This window comes from Phascolarctos cinereus, unplaced genomic scaffold (genome assembly GCF_003287225.1).
Source record: "Phascolarctos cinereus isolate Bilbo 61053 unplaced genomic scaffold, phaCin_HiC Scaffold_5;HRSCAF=322, whole genome shotgun sequence".
Taxonomy (NCBI): domain Eukaryota; kingdom Metazoa; phylum Chordata; class Mammalia; order Diprotodontia; family Phascolarctidae; genus Phascolarctos; species Phascolarctos cinereus.
Genome location: NW_027555958.1, coordinates 371,573,349 through 371,589,498, shown reverse-complemented (window position 1 = coordinate 371,589,498; position 16,150 = coordinate 371,573,349). Strand labels below are relative to the sequence as shown.

At 39.8% G+C, this 16,150-nt stretch overlaps 2 protein-coding genes across 4 annotated transcripts in view; one reads left to right on the top strand and one right to left on the bottom strand.

The window, feature by feature from the left end:
- Positions 1-7,517, top strand: part of TRAF3IP3 (TRAF3 interacting protein 3) — a 34,553-nt gene extending 27,036 nt beyond the window's left edge. For all 3 annotated transcript variants that reach the window (XM_021007766.2, XM_021007767.2, XM_021007769.2), the window contains 4 exons: positions 3,448-3,507; positions 5,061-5,197; positions 6,280-6,393; positions 7,245-7,517. In XM_021007766.2, coding sequence (XP_020863425.1) covers positions 3,448-3,507; positions 5,061-5,197; positions 6,280-6,393; positions 7,245-7,337 — 404 coding nt within the window. In that variant the 3' untranslated portion in view covers positions 7,338-7,517. The remainder of the gene's footprint in view (positions 1-3,447; positions 3,508-5,060; positions 5,198-6,279; positions 6,394-7,244) is intronic.
- A 673-nt stretch (positions 7,518-8,190) lies between these two features.
- Positions 8,191-12,304, bottom strand: CUNH1orf74 (chromosome unknown C1orf74 homolog). Its single transcript, XM_021007775.2, is given in 3 exon segments — positions 8,191-8,911; positions 8,913-9,152; positions 12,222-12,304. Coding segments are annotated over 2 exon segments (798 nt in total). The 5' UTR covers positions 9,057-9,152; positions 12,222-12,304; the 3' UTR covers positions 8,191-8,257.
- Between the last annotated feature and the right edge of the window lie 3,846 nt (positions 12,305-16,150).

The window sequence follows — 16,150 nt, the reverse complement described above, 5'->3', positions numbered from 1 at the left end:
AATATTGTTTGAAATCTGGAACTGCTAGGCTTCCTTCACATTTTTCACTGATTTCCTTGACATTCTTGACCTTTTGTCCCTCTAAATGAATTTTATGATTTTTTTTCCCTAGCTCTATAAAATAATTCTTTGGTAGTTTGGTATGGCACTGAGTAAGTAGATTAACTTAGGTAGGATTGTCATTTTTATTATAGTGGGTTGGTCTACCCACGCGCAATTAATATTTCTATATTGTTTAGATCTGTCTTTATTTGTGTGAAAAGTGTTTTGTAATTGTGTTCATATAATCCTAGGATTTGTCTTGGCAGATAGACTCACAAATATTTTATATTGTCTGCCGTTATTTTAAATGAAATTTCTTTTTCTATCTCTTCCTGTTGGACTTTGTTGGTAGTATATAGAAATACAGATGATTTATGTGGTTTTATTTCATATCCTGCGACTTTGCTGAAATTGCTAATTATTTAAATTAGTTTTTTAGTTGATTCTCTAAGTATACCATCATAACATCTGCAAAGTGATAGTTTTGTTTCCCCATTGCCTATTTTTATTCTTTCAGGTTTTTTCTTGTCTCATTACTATACTAGAATTTTTAGTACAATATTGAGTAATAGTGGTGATAATGGACATCCTTTCTTCATTCCTGATCTTGCTGGGAAGGCTTCAAGTTTATCCCCCTTTTAAAAAAAAAAAGAGGTTTCCTCTTGGTTTCAGATAGATATTACTTACTATTTTATGAAAGACTCCATTGTTTCATATGCTTTCTAGTGTTTTTAATAGGAATGTGTATTATATTTTGTAAAAGCCTTTTTTTGTATCTAGTGATATAATCATATGCCTTTTGTTGTTTTTGTTCTTGATATGGTCAATTATGCTGATAGTTTTCCTAATACTGAACCAGCCCTGTATTCCTGGTATTAACTCCAACCTAGTCATAGTGTATGATCTTTGTGATATATTGCTATAATCTCCTTGCTAGTATTTTATTTAAAATTGTTGCATCAATATTCACTAAGGAAATTGGTCTATACTTTTCTTTTTCTGTTTTTGCTCTTCCTGGTTTAGGTATTAAAATTTATTTGTGTCATAAAAGGAATTTGATAGGATTCCTTCTTTGCCTATTTTTTCAAATCATTTATATGGTATTGGGATTAATTATTTCGTATATGTTTGGCAGAATTCAATTGTACAACTCTTCTAGTCCTGAGGTTGTTATGGAGCTCATTAATGAATTTTTCTAAAATAGGAATATTTAATTATTCTATTTCCTCATCTATTTTATCTGGGCAGTTTTCATTTTCATAAATATTCATTCATTTTGCTTAGATTGTCAGTTTTACTGGCATATAATTAAACAAAATAACTTCTAAAAAATTGCTTCAATTTCAACTTCACTGGTGGTACATTTACCCTTTTCCTTTTTTTGAAATTAGCAATTTGGTTTTCTTTTTTTTTTTTAATGAAACTAACCAATGGTTTATCTATTTTATTATTTTTTTCATAAAACTAGCTCCTAGTTTTATTTATTAGTTCAATGTTTTTTCCTTTCAATTTTCTTAATCTCTCCTTTGATTTTTCAGGATTTCCATTTTGGTTTTTAATTGGGGATTTTTAATTTGTTCTTTTTCTAGTTTTTTTTTTAGTTGCATGCCCAATTCATTGATCTGTTCTTTCTCTTTTTTATTGATACACGCATTTAGAAATAAAATTTTCCCCTAAGTACTGCTTTGACTGCGTCCCACAAATTTTGGAATATTGTTTCATTGTTTCAACAAATCATTGACTCTATGATTTGTTTTTGACCCACTCATTCTTTACAGTTAAACTATTTAGTTTCCAATTAATCTTTAACCTATGCTTCCATGGCATTTTATTAAATGTAAATCTTTTTTACTGAATTATAGTCTGAAAAGGGTGCATTTGATATTTCTGCTTTTTTGCATTTGATTGTGAGGTTTTTATGTCCTAATACATGGACAGTTTTTGTGAAGGTGCCATGTACAGCTGAGAAAGAGGTATACTCCTTTCTATTCCTATTGTTTTCTCCAGAGGCCTATCATACCTAACTTTTCTAAGATTCTATTTATTTCCTTGACTTCTTTCTTATTTATTTTATGGTTAGAATTATCTTGTCCCTCACTAGTACAGTTTTACTATTTATTTCTTCTTGCAATTCATTTTCTTTTCTTTTAATAATTTTAATGCTATGTCATTTGGTGCATACTAGTCTAGTTCCTTTTAGCAAGATGTAGTTTCCCTGCTTATCCCTTTTAATTAGGCGTATTTTTGCTTTTGCTTTTGCTTTGTCTGAGATCATGATTGCTACCCCTGCTTTTTTACTTCAGCTGAAGCATTAATAGATTCTGCTCCAGCCTCTTCATTTAACTCTGTGTGTATCTCTCTGCTTTAATTTTATTTCTTGTAAACAACATATTGTTGGATTCTGGTTTCTAATTCATTCTACTATCTGCTTCCATTTTTTTTATGGGTGAATTCATCCCATTCACAGTTATGATTACTAATTGCACATTTTCCTTCATCCTATTTTCTTCTGTTTATCCTCTCTTTTTATCCTGTCTCTCCTCTAAAGTCTATTTTGCTTCTGACCTCTGCCTTCCTTTATCTGCCCTCCCTTTTATCATTTCCCCCTTTCTCTTATCCCTTTCCCTTCTATCTTTCTGGCTGGGTAAGATAGATTTATATTAACAATTGAGTATGTACATGTATTTTCCCTTAAAGAGTATTTTTCTAAGGTTGTGGGTACGAGGGTGCTCCTGGGCACAGCTGAAAAACACGTTTTAATCAACGCTCCTCCCCCATTACCATCTTTGATCCCATTCCCAACGAAAAAAGATGGGACGTGTTTAGATGCTTCCTTGGGGATAGAGGCAGCAGAGCTACTCACATAGCAGAAGCTATGCAGGTAAATATGTTCAACTAAGGATGTGATGAGAAGAGATAGAAAGGACAGAAATATCCTTGGTCAGGATGCTTAAGAGGAGCTTGGTCAAATGCATCATTTGGAAAGAGCCGTGCTACTAATTATGAGCATTTCAGAAACAAGGCTTGGTAGTCTTCTGCTAGGACAGAAGACCAGGTCTGGACCCACGCTTTCTCATTTATAAAGAGAGGAGGGGGGCAGTTAGGTGGCAAAGTGGATAAAGCTCCAGCCTTGGAGTCAGGAGGACCTGAGTTCAAATCAAGCTCCAGACACTTGACACTTACTAGCTATGCGGCCTTGGGCAAGTCACTTAACCCTGACTGCCTGGCCAAAAAAAAAAAAAAGAGAAGGTTGGACTACATGACTTCTGGCATCATCTAGAAATCTCATTCAGAAACAGAAGAGCTTCATTCAGGTCAAAGGAAGGGGCCTAAACAAAACTCAATGAAGCAAGCATGCTCAGCCTAGAAAAGATCAGAGCATCCTGTTTTGTTCTGTTTTTACAGATCTTCTCCAGAGCCAATCCATCCAGCTTCACATCCAAGAGGAACCTATGCCACAGAAAGGTCAGCCAATTCCCTCCACCCAAGTCTAAGACTTCTATAATTGTCTTGTTTGCCTGGAGGCTAGAAGACTACTTAAGGTCCCTTCCCAGCCCTGGGATTCTATTACTCTAGACCAAGAGAATGTTCAAAGTACTCTTGTGCAGCAGCGAACTAGTTTGCTCTTCAGGAAGCCTTCTGTTTCTAAGACAGTAAGATGTTCAGCCACTGTGAAATGAGATTTCTGTTCTCTGTGAAAACCTGTGTGTGTGATGGTGAACATGCAAAATAAATTGATTTTGACCTCAGGATTCCTATGTCAATTCTTACTCCCTTGACTGAGGCTGTGATTGTGATCCACTAAACCACTTTCACAGTTCTGCCTCTCTGCCCACATACCACCAAGTAACACCAGGAAACCCTCCACAGTGGAGACTGGCAACAGAATCCTCACGGACCAATCCATGTACTCCGTTGCCTACTGCCACTTAATTAGAAAGCGAAGGTGCTCCTTGGCAAAGGGTAGGAAAGGAAAGGAGTGGAAATCAATTACTGGGTCTCACAGCCAGATATTCAAAAGACAGCGTGCCATAGTAGAGAGCAAGCTATCCTCAGTCATGAAGACTTCAGTTCAAGTCCTGCCTCTGACACATCCTAGCTTGTGTGATACTAGGCAAGTCACTTAACTTCTCTCTCAGTGCTCTCGGCAACTCTAAAACTCTATGTTGCTGAGAAAATGTCCATCTGCATTGGTAGAGAGAATTCCCCATACCAAGAAAATCACAGTTTCAGGACCTTTCTCTAATCCATATAGCACTCCCTAACTTGTTTCCAGTTGCTTTCGTATCTCAGTGATATTAAAGGTTAAGTGACTTAAGGCAGATAGCTAGGAAGTACAGAGCTGGAACACAAAACACTTTATCATCTTTAGGAAGAGCAAGGATTATAATGCCCATTTTACAAATTAGGAAACTGAGAAAGAGAGTAACTTGCTTCTGGTCATGCAACTACTGGTGGCAAGGTCCAAGTAAGAAATCAAAACTCCAAACTCCTGTCCCAATGTTCTTTCTACTGTGTTATGCTGTACCCCTGGGATTTTTTTTTAACTAGTCTAAAGAAGAGAAGACAGAGGGATGTTAGAATAATTGTCTTCACATATGTGAAGATTTGTTTTGGGAACCATGAGACTCGGAACTAGAAGAGAATTTATAAATTATCTAGGCTACCTCATTCATGTTATGAGAAAACATAAGTCCATAAAGCACAAATGTCTTGCCAGCTAGCTGCTACCTCTTAAAGGTGACCAGCTAATTTGCCATCGCTGCTGAAGTTAGAACAAGAAGGAATAGGTTCAAGACAAAGCAACAAGGCTCAGGTTAGATACCAAACAGGACTATAAAGGATGTGGAGTCTCCTTCATAGGATACCTTTAAAGATGGAGGTGCCTATTAGATGAATCCTGTTGAGAGCAAGGTCCTCCCAACCCAAAGTTTGTGGCTCTTATTGCTCACAGACCAGCCCCCTCCTTCTCCAAGGCATGGATAACATGCTCACAGATAGTCTGGCTGATTTTCTAGGTCAGACTTGTGCTACATGGAGTTCAACCCCCACCAATCTGGAAGAGAAGTCCAAGGGTTCAGGGGAAGAGAGAGAAAAGAATCTCAGGGATCAGCTGCAAGAGAGAAATTTGCAGCTCCAAGCCAAAGACAAGGAGGTGAGAAGGGGGTTCGATTGTGTGGGAGGAGATTCAGCTGCTTCTGTAACAATATAAGCCAAAAGAACAATTCCCAGACTCACATGTTGTACCTAAGTATATGCATCTTGCCAAAGGTAGTCATTTAAGACATCTTTTCCTTGAATTATGAACATCTTAACATTTTCCTTTCCATTTTCCTGAACCAATCTCTTGTTAGGACACAAGACACATAGCTCACGCTTTTCTCAACAGTAACCTTTGGATTTTCATGGCACAATTCAGAAATAGGTTAACTAGTGAATACCAGCTAACCAGAAGTACATGTCTCAGTCCAATAAAAGTCCCTGTACTGTATGAGTGGTCCTTTAATTTCAAAGAGAAACAGAGGCCACTAAATCACACATAATGATTCCTGCAGGCCCTCATCTGGACTTAATTTTTAAATGCAATGTTATCTATGTTTTATTGTATTTTTATTTGTTAAATATTTCTCCAATTACATTCAGACACAATGCCTCACATTTGCACAACAACTGAGTTTTCCATGAAGCTTCTAGATCCGTTGAGAGGCAGCTAAGGTGTCATGGAAGGAATCTGGTTAGAGTCTTGACCCATGTGATCATGGGTAGGTCATTTTTCTGAGGGCCACTTTCCTCAGCTGTGAAATGGTGTTGGTAATACTCCTTGTCCTAACTACCTCCCAGTGAGGAAAACACTTTATAAACTATAAACCCTTATATAAATTACTTATTGGTTTCTTTGGACTCCTAGTCCAGTGTTCTTTCCCTATACTGTGATGCCATGATGTGTTTCTCACATATGTGTATGTACACACACACACACACACACACACACACACACACACACACACCCCCCAGGGAAAATAATAAATCTTGAAAAGTAATGTCTGATGTACAAGTCTTAAAGCTCTATGTCAGCTCTCGTTATCACCAGACCCAGGTCATGGCCAGCTACTTCTTTAAAGTCCTAAAGTAGCTGCCACATTGTGAGGAAAACTAGAAATGCCTAGAAAGACTGTGAATTATAGGAAGATAGCAAAGGAAGTAACAATGACTTTGGTCATATTATTATATCTTCAGTGTGGAGAGTTACATTCGGAGCTGGACAGCCTGAGCGATGAGTACCTCTCTTGTCTGAGGAAGCTACAGCAATGCCGGGAGGAGCTGAACCGGGGTCAACAGCCACCCCACAGAGTAAGACTGAGGCACCCTCTGCCACTGACCCTCCAGCCCAAAGATGCCTGCTGTAACTCACTGCAGATAAAACTTACCAGCCCACACTACCTAACTATTCTGTCCCACTGTCTCTACCACATGCTACATAAAGAGTAAGGCTGGCCCAGGTACCAAGAGCCTAAAAGAATTAGGTAACAAACGAAGTTTAAAATCTCAGTAGCTTATCCATTCTGTTTCTTATGAATTTAGATTTCTTGAGACTCTAAAACTAGAAGAAAAAAAAAAAGGATTACAGACATGAAAAACGTCGTATCTACTGGCCTTTAAGTCAAGACCTGAGTTCTAGTACTACCACTAACACATAGTGGCTGTGTAACTATCAGCGAGTCACTTAATACCTCAGTGTTCTCTAGGCAACTCTCTAAAATTACAAAATACATTGAGGGTGCCAACCTGCATTAGTCAAAGGAGTTTCTTCACCCACGAGTTGCCTCTACCAATAAGATCACAGGTTCAGTCCCTATTCAGAACAGGTGTAATATTCTGAGACAAATAACATGGGAAGTAGGGACCAAAAAGAGATGGAAATGGCTAGAAGAGGACAGGAAATGTGGAAAATGTGAATGAGGACAAAGTAAATGCTGCTGATCTATTTTTTTGTAAAACACTCCATAACTGTAATGAGGTCAATCTTACATGAGCATCCTATCAACAGAGCCCTGCCATGCCTCTGCTAAGGCCTGTGGGCTGGTGGCCATCTGCAAGGCACACTGCAACGTGTCAGGCAACAGGATGGGGCTTAGCTTTCCTTCTGCCAAAAGAGAGGAACATCCAGGCTCCACCCAATTTATTTATTTTCCCCATTTCAGAGACGATGTGGCTGTTGGCTCCCTGCGCTAATAGTAGTGATTGCTACAGCACTAGCAGCATTTCTGGCCAACACAGACAGCGTGGTGATCTGAATGTCCTGCAACAGCTGGAAAGGAGAACCACCTTGAGAGAAAAGGCAAGTGAAGCAGCTGAAGATTTAAAGAGGGTTTTTTGTTTTGTTCCTTTTCATGCTGCTGGGGGAAGATTCTGACCGTTTTACTTTGGGGACTAATTGTGAGATATGTCAATAAATTCCACCAGATTGTATATAACCTCAGTTCTTCAGTGTGCACTGTGTACTGCTGACACGTGACATCTGATCAGTAACTTTACTAGATGTGGTCAGACCTCATCTGTAGTATCATGTTCATTTCTGGTAACCACATTTTAAGAAGGACGTTGATTAGCTGCAAAGTATCTAAAAGGACACTAGGATAGCGAAAGGGCCTTGGGTTCAAACCAAATAAGGATTACACAAAAGAACTGGAGATGTTTAGCCTAAAGAAGAGAATACTGGGAGAGTGGGAGTGGGATTGGGGGCGGGGGGGGGAGAATACTGCAGCTGTCTCATGGAAGAAAATCTAGATTTATTCAGTTTTACCCCAGAGATCGCAACAAAAAGCAAACAATAGGTGGAATTTGTAATTTGTTGTTTGCAAGTTTACTATAAAAAAGAGCAAAATATCTTGGGTCAAAAACTGTTCTCCCCAGAAAAGATAATCCACTCCCCACCATCTCATCATTCCTGCCCTCTTTCTATTGGACAGGAAACAAGACACCAAAGAAAGGATAGTATCTGCCATCATAGGCTGGCCCCCCCTTACGATGTCCATACTTCATAATTATAACACATTTTTCCTCACAACCACTTTGTGAGGTAGGCAGTGCAAGTATTATTACTCCCATTTTACAGATAACGAACCACATTCAGAGATGCTAAGGGAATTGCCTATGATCACACAGCTAATCATCATCATTTATTGAGTGCCTACCAGGTAGAAATAGATCAGAATCACAGTACCACTGAAGGCAATGTGACAACCTCAGTGGAAATGGTAAGGTCAACAAAATCACCCTGAGCCTCATGTCGAGCCCTGAGGTCCTCCCCCCACATGTCTAGTATGTCTTTCAGGGATGGGTACAAGCTCTCTGGGACACTGAAAGAATACAGCTGAATCTGGGGGAGGCCTGTGAGCCAACAGCATGAAGTTCGAGCAGTAAACACACGCAGTGGGACCAGGGCCAAACAATTGCTGTCCCCTTGGGCTGGGTGGAAAAAATAGGGGACAGGATAGCCCAGGAGAATCCCAAATACTGTGCAAAGATTCCAGCCAGCAGAAGAGAGCTCACTTCGAGAGATGGGCAAGAGGGGCTTCCCCTCCAGGCTCTGTAAATGGGTCATGATCTCAGCCAAGTGGTCCTTCAAATCTCCAAGCTCATCAAGTGGGCAGAGGGCAGGGTGAGATCTGAAGCTTGAAATGTCCATGAAGGTCACAGGGCTGCACAGCACCTGCTGTATATGCTGACACACTTGCACAGGATTGACAATCAGGATGTTTCCCCCCAACTCCAGAATGTGCAGTGCCTGGAACAAAAGGCCCAGCCTTTGTAGCTCTCCCAAATATCTCTGAATCTGGTCAGCATCTGCAGCATTGCAATCATACAGTAATTGCTGGCTTCAGCCCCCTGGCTACAGCTCTGACTTCTCCAGCTAGGTGTAGGCAGACTGCTCGAGGGGGACCCCTTCTTTTTCCCACACCCAGGGTCTTCTGAGCTACTGCCACCAATGCTTGAGGATTCAGTGCTGACATCAAGGCCTTGGACAAGATCTGGAAGGACCTGACATAATTTCCCTGGGCCAACTCTAACAATTCAACTTGTCAGACTTTACGCACTGAAGAAAGGACCTGAAAGCAAATGAACACAAGATAATTATGGAGAACCAATGACATATCTCAGCACTCTTCCAACACAGTCTTCCTACTGGTTTACCATTACCTTTCAAAGGTGATTATCCAGCTCTCTACCCTGACATCTCAATTCATTCCAAAGTTAAGGTTCTCTCAAATGTTTCAAGTTATTAAGAAAAGAAGACTTATGACTTTAGGTAGCACAGTGGAGAGAGTGCTAGACCTAGAGTCAGGAAGACCTGAGTTCAAATCTGGCCTCAAGACACTTACTAGCTATGTGAGCCCAGGGTCACTTAACCCTGTTTGCCTCAGTTTCCTCATCTGTAAAGTGGAGGTAATGATAATAGCACCTACTTTTCAGAGCTGTTGTGAAGACCAAATAAGACAATAATTGTAAAACACTTAGCACAGTGCCTAACACAAAGTAAACACTATATAAATGTTAGCTGTTATTATAAATTCAAATGTAACCTTGACTCGGTTCTTACACCTTAAGTCCTTTTTCTTCAATTCAATAAGCATTTATTATCAGATGCCTACTCTATGCAACAGGTTTACAGGCAAATAAATATAAAATATATATAAAATGAATGCAAAGTAATATTGAAGGGGAGAGAGCACACTAAAAATGGAGGGGATCAGGAAGGACCTCATGTAGATGGCATTTAAACTAGGCCTTGAAGGGAGATAAGGATTCCAACAGATAAAGATGAGGAAGGACAGCACTCCAGGCATGGGAGCCAATTTGTGTGTGCAGAGGCATAGAGAATGAAAATTGTAATATAATTCAAGGGGGAACAGCAAATAAGCTGGAATGGAGATGGGGATGGGGAAGCAAGGAATGTGAAATCAGTCTAGAGAGATAGGCTGGACAATATCACTCCCAGTACCCCAGAGATCCAAGAAAAAGGAAAAGGACCTATATGCGCAAAATATTTATAGCAGCTCTTTTTGTGATGGCAAAGAAGTGGAAATCAGGAGATGGCTGAACAAGTTGAGGCATATGACTATGAGGGAATACTATTGTGCTATAAGAAATGACAATAAGAATAGTTTTAGAAAAACCTAGGAAGACATACACGAATTCATGCAAAGTGAAGTAAGCAGAACCAGGAAAACACTGTAAATGGTTAACAATAATATTATAACAATAACAAACCATGAAAGACAGCTATTCTGATCAATAGGATGACCAATAATAATTCCAAAAGACTCACGATAAAACCTGCTATCCACCTCCAGAAAACTAGTAACTCTGAATGCAGATTGATGCATATTTTTTTTACTTTATTTTTCTTGTTTCTTTTTTTTTTTGCAACATGACTTATATGGAAATGTTTTGCATGACTTCACATGTATAATAAGTATCATAGCTTGCCTTCTCAATGGGTCCAGGAGAGGCTGGAAGGGACAGAATTTGGAACTGAAAAATTAAAAATCAATGTTAAAAAAATAGAAAGCCTGGGGGGGAGGGGGAAGGCTGGAATCAGAGGGTGAACAGCTTTAAATGATAAACAGTGAAGTTTTTATCATATTCAGAGTAAATAGAGAGCCACAGAATCTACTTGAGTAGGGGAGTGAAAAGAATACACCCATGTTTTAGAAAGATTATTTTGGTAGCTATATGGAGGATGTATTTAAGAGGGGAGAAAGAGGCAGGGAAACCTATTAAGGAGGATATTTCAATTGTCTAGACAAGGTAGTGGCCATCTGAGTAAAGAGAAACAGATATCAGAAATGTTATGGAAGTAGTAATGAAAAGACTAGGCAACTGATTAAGGGCTCAAAAGGGGGAAGGAGTTGCCCTTGATGGAAATCAAGATGTCAAGAAAAGAGGGGTGGGTTTAAGGAAAAAGATAATACGTTCTGACTTGAACATGTTGAGTTTGAAAGATCTATGTAACATCCAGGTAGAGATGTACCCTAGGTAGATAGTAATTGGGGAATGGAGCTCAGGAGAGAAAATGGAGCTAGATACGGAGATTTCATTGTTCTTTCAATTTAGATGGTAACTGGATCTAGGATTGCTGATGAGATCTCTGAGAAAACTGTAGAAAGAGAAGGACCAAGATGGAGCCCCTGCTCATAGGAGGCAGGACACAGATGAAGACCCAGGAAGAGAAACTGAAATGGATCAGACAGATAAAAGTAGAACAAGGAAAGAGCTGTGTACTAAAAACAGATAGGAGAGAGTACACTGGAAGACTGAGTCAACAGTGTCAAATGTGTCAGAGGTCAAGGATTCAACTTTGTCTAATTTTCACATCTATTTCTTTTGTGCACAATGTTCTCCTGGATCTACTTACTTCACTCTGTATGAGTTCATATAAGCCTTCCTAGATTTTTCTGAAACTTTGTCATTTCTTACAGAACAATAATATTCCATCACAATTATATGCCACTTGTTGAGCCACTGTCTAATTTAAGTGCCTACCACTCTCAACGTAATCTTTGACGATTATGACCTGTGTCATAATCAAGATGACACTTCTTTGTCCCAGGTCTTCTCCAGCTCTCAATTCACCACACCCAGATCAAAATTCAGATCTCAGCTAGGTGTCAGAAGATAACTGATTAAATCTGTCTATTGTAATCTATGATTAGGGATAGCTAGCTGAGGCAGTGAATACGGTGCCAAGCCTGCAGTCAGGAAGACTCTTCTTTCTGATATCAAATCGGGCCTCAGACATCTGTTAGCTGTGTGACCCTGGGCAAAGTCACTTAACTCTGCCTCAGTTTCCTCATCTGTAAAATGAGCTGAAGAAGAAAATGGCAAACCAGTCCAGTATCCTTACCAAGGAAACCCCAAATGGGGTCAGGAGGACTCAGATATCACTGAAAATCGACAGTAAACTACGAATGGTTAGAAGCCCTAGAAGGCAGGGTGCTTCTGGTCCTGCCCTCCCCCCTTCCCCCGGAGCCGAGCCCAGCTTCCCGCCTCGGATGAAATGGACTCCCCTGGCTCAGCACTACAGCGCGCATGTGCACTCAGGCCGACGCGCGGGCACGAACCGGCTCCCCGCTTCTCCCTCCCGCGCCCTTCCCCCACTTTCCCGGCTCACACACCTGGTAACGGAGCGCCAAGCTCGGCTCACCGGAAGTGCGAGCGGCGGCGTGGTCCCGCCTCTTCCTCCCTGGCCAGGGCCCCGCCCCCGCGCTCACGTGCACCACTTCTGCTCCCCAGGCCTGCGAGAGACGGTGTTGATTGGCTCATCCTGCCGTCGTGTTTACCTGCAAATGAAAAACTTTAAAGGAAAACATTGAAGAAATGAAGCTCGGGTTTTTTTTTATTAAAATCCTATAGTGTACGGGGTCTTCCCCATCTTTTGAAGGGATGTGACTAGCGTAGTACAAAATTATATAATAATTTAAAACTTACAAAGCGCTTTGCAAACCTTCATCAAGGCTGGCTATTATCATTATTTTTATTTTATTCCAGAAGACTGTCGTTTTCCCCATTTTGTGAGAGATTAGGAAGGATGCAGTTTGCTTTAGATTGGTAATAATTGAGGAAAATCAAGTTTTATTAGGCACTACTAATAATAGCTAATGTATTTTTCTTTTTCAAAATTTTTATTTTTTTTAACATTCAGTTTTAACATTCAGTAAAAAGAATTTTTTTAGTTCCGTGTTCTCTCCTTCTTGCCCCTCTGCCACTTGACCCCAGCCACTGAAAAGGAAAGCAATATAATATCAGTTATACATATAAAGTCATGCAAAACATGTTTCTATATAAAAAAGCTAACATTTATATAGCACTTACTATGAACCAGGAAGGGTTACTTTATAAATGACTTTGAATGGTAAAGAGAGAATTTTATATTAGATTCTGGAGGTGATATGGAGCCGGCAAATTTACTAATGGCGGTGGGATGGGGACCATGGAGCACACAGAAGACAGGCAATTGAGGCAAGAAGGCATGGGCTGAAGTTTTGCTTCAGACACTGATTGGCTGTGGGACCTGGGCAAATCCCTTAGTCTAGACAGTCCATAAGGAAAAGGAAAGTCCATAACTTGGGATCAAGTGAACTTATTTGGGTTTTTTCAACAGGTTGATAACAAATTGGTTCCATTTGTGATTGTATGTATTTTGTTTTATGCATTTAAAAATGCTGTTCTGAGAAGGGGTCCATGACATAAAAATAGTTAAGACCCCTACTCTAAAATTATAAATTACTAAATTACCAGTTCATAACAGTGGAAGTTCCCCATACTTAGGAAAGAACATTGTCAAACCAGAAAATACATATGTATGTGTGTTCATGTGTGTCCCATGCTCTGGAATGACTATCCCAATTCTCATTTGCTCTGATGAGTCAGGTCCCCAGAACATGACTACTGTGTCCCCCACCGGGATTCTAGGGGTAGATCTAAGGGCTTTTTTTTTTCAGAGTGGGGTGCTTCTTAGTGTTACTACTCATAAGTTCCTATTGATGAGCTTCCTTCCATGATTATGAATTGATTAATAGTCAGCCAGACTTAATTAGCGTTTAGGAAAAGATATTTACCAAGGTGGCATTGTAATAGCAATTGGTACAAAACACGCTCCACCAAAAGTCACACTCTCCCACAAGTACGTACAGAGTCTAAGGAAAAGTGGGCTCACAATTAGAAAAACAAGTGGCAAATAGGTAATTCACAGGATGAGGTGCTCAAGGAGTTTCTCTTGGGGGTGGTGAGTCTTCTTTTCTGGGATCCTTATGGAGTTGCCAATCTTTTGTCAGGTCTGTCCTTGGCCCTCCGTGCAGAAACTGATGATAGCTCTAATAAGGACGCTGCCAGGATCTCAGGGGAATTCCTTCAGATCTCCAAAGTCCTCAAGGTCCTTCTATGGCCATGACTGGGGAAGGGATAGAGCAGACCTACACAACTTGTCAATAGATAGGGGCAAAAATTAAAATAGGCTAAACTTCTTCGAGCAGCAGAGAGGTTTTTAGTGGCTCACTTTCCAAGTAAAGGTATAAATAATGATTAAACTATTTTGCAAATAAACCATATTTTTTAAAAGGGGAATTTTAATTAATAATAAATTAATTACACTTATTACTTAAGATTTTTATTTATCATGAAATCGATCCTCTCAGACTAGAGACAGACTGACAAAAGTTGGTTGCTGTGGTCATGTGATAAACAGGAGAGAGTATTCAGAGGCAACCCACTCACCAAGTTACATGATGGGCACAATAGTGATTAGTGGAAGACAGGTTAAGTGGGGCACAGACAAAGCACTCATTACATCTTTACTTTCTTTTACATGCTCTACATTTTTCTCAGTCCACCTGAAATCCATATGTTTTGCAGCCCTAGCATAGAGGAAGGAAGTTAAGACTGAGGTGTTTTCCTCCTCACCCCCCAAAACAGATTTATTCCTGGAAGTGGCACTTCTACATTTCTACTTTTTGCTGTATGTCAAATTTCCCTCTAGCTGAACTGCCTTGATATTTTATAAAAGACCCCTAGAGTGTGATGAAGTTTCCTTAGCCAAATTGAACATACCCCACGCAACATCACTTCCAGCTCATCCAATGGCCAGAGACATCTAAATTGGTCAAGGCCTTTGCACACTTAGTTGGAATGCCTTTGATTGCTCTGATTCAATAAAGCTGTATTCCCATTTGTTTAAGCTAGTAGGGCATACCATTTTATCATTTGGGTTAAGTGGGGTGGAGTAAGTTGATTGCTTACCTCTATCAACTACTCTTACATATATTCAAGATGTTTGGGAATACCAAAGGAGCTAAAAAACCTTCCTGCGATTAAGGAGCTTATATTCTGTTGTTGGAAGGGGACTAAACTTAATGTTGATGGAGTTGTGGGCTACCAACCCCTCAATTGTCCCAGGGTCATGAGAACAGCAGTGGTACCAAGATGCAACTATTTCTGTTGACTCAGTAGCATATTAATAAGGGGCTTTGAAAAGGAAAGCAACAAGAATTTCTTTTAAACCCCGACTAGAAACTGTGATCTATTCAATTTAACAAGCATTAATTAAACACTATGAGCAAGACACTGTGAAAGGAGGGAAAAACAATTTCAGGCTGTGCCTTTAAAAAGCTTACATTCTACTGGGGCATACAAACATGTAGTGTCTACTCTAGGTAAACACAAAGCAATTTGAGGAAGGAGAAAGCATTGAAAACTAGGGCCTCACAGAGGATGTGGTTGGTGATCTGGTTCTTGAAATAAGCTTAGGATTCTAAGCGGCAGAAGTGAGAAAGGAAGCATTTTCCAAACATAAATAATCTATGCAAAGACACTGAGCCAGGAAATAAGCTACTACTAACTTTAGCACTTTCCTATGTGAACAGTTTGGTTACTGAAATGGGTAAAAAAAAAAAGAAATTTGGTGCACAGAAAAAAGGATGAAATCCACTTTTGAAGAAATTTTTTCTCAGATAAAATGTAAAGGGGAACAGTTAGGAGGACTGGACAGAAAACTGCTCTTCAGATGAAAAGACTTCTTTGAAGGTAGAGATGGCTACAGGACACTGTGGTCCATCAGTTCATTTGCATGGGAGTGTTTTCAGTTGACAAAGTCTTCAATAAAATAATGTTTAGAGACTAGGGGAAGATTAAAAATTAAAAATCAGGTTCATGTCCAACAGAAAAGTAGATTTAGTTTTTGGTAGATGTGAGTTTTACATCATAAGGTAAATTAAAGGTAGATATAGGTTTTACATCATAAGGTAAAAATGAGTCACTGACCACCAGTATTACCTGATTTGAGGAATGAGAACAAAGGGAAAAGCCACCTATTAAGAAGCTACAAAGAGAGTAAACTGATAGGAGGGCCTCAACTGGTTTGCTTCTGAGTCTGCTAATTGGTAGAGAGGCATTACTTTGCTATTTGACTGGAAGAATTTCTAGGAAGCTTATTAAGAAAACTGAATTCTGCTGCTGTTTGGCACCAGCCTGCAAGAGGGGAATCTCTCAGAGATACCTGGTTGCTCTCTATTGCCTTTATGGTGGGAGTGGAAGAAACAAAAAGGAGAAG